This window comes from Polyodon spathula, unplaced genomic scaffold, assembly GCF_017654505.1.
Source record: "Polyodon spathula isolate WHYD16114869_AA unplaced genomic scaffold, ASM1765450v1 scaffolds_3813, whole genome shotgun sequence".
Taxonomy (NCBI): Eukaryota; Metazoa; Chordata; class Actinopteri; order Acipenseriformes; family Polyodontidae; genus Polyodon; species Polyodon spathula.
Genome location: NW_024475271.1, coordinates 1 through 6,000, shown reverse-complemented (window position 1 = coordinate 6,000; position 6,000 = coordinate 1). Strand labels below are relative to the sequence as shown.

The following is a 6,000-nucleotide window of genomic DNA, read 5'->3' as shown; positions in this document are numbered from 1 at the left end:
TGATGTTAATCTGTCTCAACCATGGATGGAAGTTAAGTCAGGCTTTTGTAAAATCGCAAATTTAAGTTAAATACACTTTAAAAAGCATGTTCAGAACACAAGGGGCAAGATTAGAAGGATCATCTTCTGTGTGTGCACAGGTTTTATTCCATATTGATGTATACAAAGAAAACTGATTGGTTTAGCTTTTTATTTTTGTGTTTCCAGGTTGTGGAAAGTCATGTGAAAGCAGAATGGATTATTCCACCAGTTAAAGTTAGAGAAAATGAAGAGCATACCAAAAATCCAATTGCCAAGGTATGATCCTTTTTATTTTGTAATTTATTGGAATGTATGCTTTATGTATTTTCTGGTTCTGTGGTCGACAAGCCTGACAGGAGAATATATACATTTCTTATAACGAAAGGCATGTTCAAAGTTGAAAGACACCGTTACTGGTTTTAACTTTTTGTTAGTTCATTATCAGCCATAGCAGTAGCAGGAGACTAAAGTATTTTTATAGCATTTTTGTATTTCACTGAGCTTTTTGTTAAGGTTTTAATACAACAAAATATCCATTTTTTAACCACAGTGATGATACTCAGTAGTGTTTTGCTTTCATTTTCAGATTCGATCTGATGTAAAAGATGTAGTTAAATACGAAATTGTTGGTGAAGGAGCTGATCAGAAACCTTATCACTTATTTATTATTAATCCAGACAATGGTGAGGTTAGCATCACATCAATGGTTGACAGAGAAGAAAAGGACATCTACAAAGTATGTATGTTTCAGCATTCATAAATATGGTCCATCTGAATTCTCCATATTTGTGAATTATATTTTCTGAATTTGATATTGATATTGTTTCAGCTGAAAGGACGTGCTTATAACGCTGCAGGAAAACAAGTGGAAAATGATATTGACCTGCTGGTTAAAATTGAAGATGTTAATGATAACAGTCCCAAGTTCACACAGAATTTTTTTTCTGGGAGCGTTTATGAACTGAGTGAGAGAGGCAAGTATATGCACATACCAAGAGAATACAACATAATGTGACTAATTTACCTTTAACTCTTTAAATAACTTTTCACATTGCATGCCCCTTAAACTGGAATATATAACTAAAATGTAGAGGCACTTTCAACCAAACATAAAGGGAAAGTGGAAAATACAAGCCATTGTATTTATAGCGCTTTACAAGCATACCATTTAACCCTTTTAAATGAGGTTTGGTTATGGTGGTTTCGTTTGTGAGATTGATTTATTAAATGTGTGAGACATTTCTATTTACAATTTTTTTTTTTTTTTTTTTTTTTTTTTTATGGCTTGGTGTTTCTCAAACAGTGCTCGTGTAAAGCAATTACTAATGGTCATGTCTCATCTGTCTCTTTGTTAGATACTTTTGTAATGCAAATAAATGCAACTGACGCGGATGAGCCAAACTCAAGAAATTCACTCATTGCTTACGAAATACTTGAACAGAGCCCTGCAGACATGTTTTATGTTGAAAGGAACACGGGCAGAATTATGGTAGCGGAGTCTACCCTTGACAGAGAGGTAAGTGTTTTGTAGAGCTTCGGTCTCAACTAAAAAGGATTCCCAATCAATGGCCAAAGATTGTTGTCAAATTATTGGTCCTGTGGCAGGGCGATTGCCCTGCACAATGGGGAATTATTGTTGATGTCATTTTCTATGTGGAAATAGGCTTATTGTGTGTTTATTTGGACTAGATTTGTGTGATTAAATTACTGTTTACAAACAGACGCTCGATTTGGGACTTGCTGCCTGCTAGGCTTGGTTGAGGGGAAGTGATTGGCTGTGCTGGTCCTCAACAGATTTTTGCTCTTTATGTAATTGGGTTCCTTTGCAAAAAAATGTGAAAACCTTACATTTAAATCAATAAAAAGTGTTATTTTAAATGTTTACTTATCTGTAGATGTTTGGCAGAAATTCTAGTAACAAATTAATTAAATCATTGCAAATTTTAAAATCAAATGCAAACCCACCAAAAGAACAAAAAAGCAACACGTTATGTGAATAACATATCAGACGTTTAGCATTCTTTTTGGTACAGAACTAAAAACATAAAAGTTCAAAATAAAAGTCTCAGAAGGTGAGAGTTGAAGTGTAATAAAAAAATCAAATCTAAATTTTCTGGGGTAAGACTAGCACAGAGAGAGCATGCAGCAAGTGTAGCTCCACTAAATACTCTTTCAGCAGATGTTAGTGCAGAAATATTCTCTTGTTTTTTCTTTTATTTTGATTTATGTTATTTGAAATACAGCCATTCAGTTATGATATACTGGTGTCGTCCTTGTAAACAAGACTTAAACACGGTTTTGAGTTTAAAAAAAAAAACCCAGAACAAAAGAACTGTCTTATTTCAGTTAAGATCAATTGAATCACACTTAAGATAAAATTCCTTTCACAGATGAAATCCACCAGGCACATTTTATTGTGGCAAATAAATTCAAGGTGCCTTGACAGTATTATCATTTTTAAATTTATTTTTGGAAAATATGCACCGCTTACCTATCTGCCTTCTTTTAATGTGCTCTGTCCAGGATGTTGTGCTACTAAAGTTTCATATAACTCCATAAGAGGCCTAAAATCCAAAACATCTTTTTTTATTTTTAAAATTAAAAATGTTTTTTTTTTTTTTAACATTATCAATGTTCCTGTACAAATTAATATTTTGTTTATATATGTATTAAACTCCTGTCTCATGCTGAAATTAAATAGAATAAAGAAAATAAGTTTAATGAGCAGCATTTCTAGGCTAAACTAACCATTACTGGAAAGCAGTTATTTGTAACATTAAGGTTAATAGTAATGTTAAGCCATTTATACTCTTTACAAAATAATAGCCGACAAACCTTAGTTAAAGAGTATGAGTCTGTTTTTTTTTCAACGGGGAGGGTTATTTTTTTCATCCGGACAACATAACAACAACAAAAACACAGTGAGATGGAACGTAAATAAGGGGCTATTTACAGTATAATCGTAAATCTCGAAAAACTACTCACTTCTAAATCTTTTGTAGTCATTTTTGTATTACTTTAGTATAAATACATGTTAATTTGGATTCATATGTTGTTTTTTTCTGACTTTATGTGAACAAAAAGACACACATTTGCCCATTTTCCCATTAGAAATAGTGATATTTTGAAATATCACTGTCCTGGTCACAAAAGCAAAGTTTGTGGGGAATAATAGCCATTTTCTATACTTTTGAGCATAAGCAATTAGGAAATAACACTTACTACCCAGGAACAAAAATTGTGTTACACAGTGTTATTATTCAGTACAATGTTACAAAGTATTAATGCATTTTGTAGATGATGGTTTAAAATTGTGCTCACCTGATTCAAGATAAATCTTCTGATTTTCTCATCATTGCTTTATGATTTTAACTAAGATGGATACCTGGATAATATTTCATTGAGACAGTATGTATATGTGTATTTTTATCTTTCTCTGTTGATTTGCAGACACAGTCAAAGTATACTCTTACGGTACAAGCCAAAGATTTGGATGGAGAATTGGGTGGTTTGGCTACCACAGTACAACTTGACATTAAAATTAAAGATGTCAATGACAATGCTCCAGCACTGGAGTTTGAGCCTGTAAGTCACGTTATGTTTTTTCCTTCCTTTTTGTTGGTTATCATTTCACACAGAGATATAAAGTTAATGCCAATTAATAGTTGTTTATGCATTGAATAAGTTGTTCTCAAAACTTCAAATGCTGTCAACTGACCAGTCTATAACTGATTAGCTAATATTAAGTATTCATGCATTCATTGAGGAATAAACCATAATCAGATTTATTAGGGCAAAAATTTTGGCACCTGATCATTTTAGCAACACAATGATATTAATAAAGCAGAGGACTGGGTGAGTTTTCAATGTCATTACACAGTGGTACTTTTGGAATGAATGTGTCTGTACCCTGTTATAGTCTACACTACTGTATATACACGTTGAATAAATAATGACTGATTTATTATTTTAGTATGAAGGTAGTGTTGTTGAAAATACAAAAGGCGTGGAAGTAATGAGAATGAAAGCCCTTGATGCAGATGAAGAATTTTCAGAGAACTGGCTTGCTGAATTCGAAATTGAATCGGGCAATGAAGGGGGTTACTTCAGGATTGAGACTGATGTAAAGACTAATGAAGGGATTTTGATTCTACAAAAGGTAAAGTTCTACACCAAGTAATTAGCTTTGTGTTGAATATCAAAGTTAAAAGCCTCTGGTCTTAATATAATGATTCTGATTATCCTTTCTATGGTTAATGAAATTGAAATGTGATGCTATAATACAATAATGTATGCAACATTAAATAACATCTAGTTCATATTGTATTTTAGAAATATTATTTTCACTTAATGTAAACTACACTGTATTTAAATATTAAGCTTACATTGTAACCCTGTACTGCCCTGTAACACCTGTAAGTCGCCTTGGATAAAGGTGTCTGCCAAATAAATAAATAAATAATCTAAAATATTTTTAGTTGTTGGATGTTAGTGTTTTAACTGTCAGTGCTAATCACTCATTTACACTAATCTGCCATCGCATGATGATGACCACAAGTGGTGATATCCTGAAATGTTTGTTTTTCTACTTTCAAGGAAGTTGACTATGAAGAATTACAGAGCATTATCCTCACTGGTGTTGTCAGAAACAAAGCAGCTTTCCATATTTCAAAGGGATCCTCATCATTTTCTTCAATTCTAAAATATTTTGAAGTTAAAATCAAAGTGAAAAATGAGCCTGAAGGTCTTAAGTTTACCCCAAAGGTAAAGGCAATTTACATTTCTGAGGCGACGTCAAAAGTTGATCTTACAAAAGTAATTGCAAAGTATCCAGCCATTGATGCAGACACTGGAAAAATTGCTGAAAAAGTCAAGTAAGTAAATGTTGTTGTTTTTTTTGTTGTTTTTGTTTTTTTTTTCAAATTTTGTTTTGGGGTGATTTATATGAAGTCTTTTATTTAACAATGTATTGGTTTTGTACTGTATAGATATACCAAACAGCCTGATATTAATTTAGTTGAGTGGGTATTGCAGTATATCTTCCAGTCTGTGGTTAATACATTTGTCCAGTACTGTCCGATTCTGAGAATCAGATTGATTAGAACAAGATGGTGCCACTAATAGTAACTAGTCAGAATCTATGCAGGCAGTGGATGATTGTACTCATAATTTATAGTTTTTATGTAACCAAATGTAATTGCACAGCCAATAGATGGAGAGAAGATACATTCACGTTGCAAATATGCAGGTAGTTTATTTAAGTTACTTCTGTACTAAACCAAAAAAAAAAAATGGATTTTGTGATTTTATTATCTTTATACAGGTATGTAAAGAAATATGATCCTCATAATTGGCTGATAATTGATCTGAAGACTGGAGATATTAAACTTGCAAAAGTACCAGACCGTGAATCAAAATTTTTGGTTAATGGCACATATACTGCAGAAATATTGGCCATTACAGATGGTAAGCATTTAAGCAGCCTCGTTGTGGATATAATTCAATAACTGTTTTGTGACAAAGCTGTTACTAATGGCACTGATCTCATACTTGCAGGGTTATATTAATATAAAACAAAAGTGTTAACCAAAACATAGAGCGCTGCTAATGTCTTGCATTTATTGATTTATAAAAAAAATTATCATTTTCTTGGGAGTTGCCCTGTATCCCTTCCTGAAATCATCCACATTCACCTGCTTCTGTCACTAAGTTGTGAGTTGTTCTCACCTTTTTACACCATTGTAAGTGTTGCGGAGCACTCACAATTATGTAAAAAGGGGAGTGTAAATGGGGCTTCTTAACTCATATTCTGACCTGATCTAACAATATTCTCGTCCACAGATTTACCTGCAAAAACTGCTACTGGTACTATTGCAATCCAGGTAGAAGACTTCAATGATCACTGTCCAGTTCTTACAAGTACCTCTACAGACATGTGTTCTAATGAGAAATCGGTGGTAGTCACAGCTGTAGATGAAG

General features: G+C 32.8%; 1 protein-coding gene across 1 annotated transcript; it reads left to right on the top strand.

Moving 5' to 3' along the window:
* Nucleotides 1-207: 207 nt before the first annotated feature.
* Nucleotides 208-5,994, top strand: LOC121312287 (desmoglein-2-like; the record flags this gene model as incomplete). Its single annotated transcript, XM_041244208.1, has 9 exons — nt 208-297; nt 608-757; nt 851-995; nt 1,377-1,537; nt 3,472-3,606; nt 3,995-4,180; nt 4,618-4,895; nt 5,345-5,487; nt 5,863-5,994. Coding segments are annotated over 9 exons (1,420 nt in total), but the record flags the coding sequence as incomplete, so codon positions are not given.
* Nucleotides 5,995-6,000: the final 6 nt, after the last annotated feature.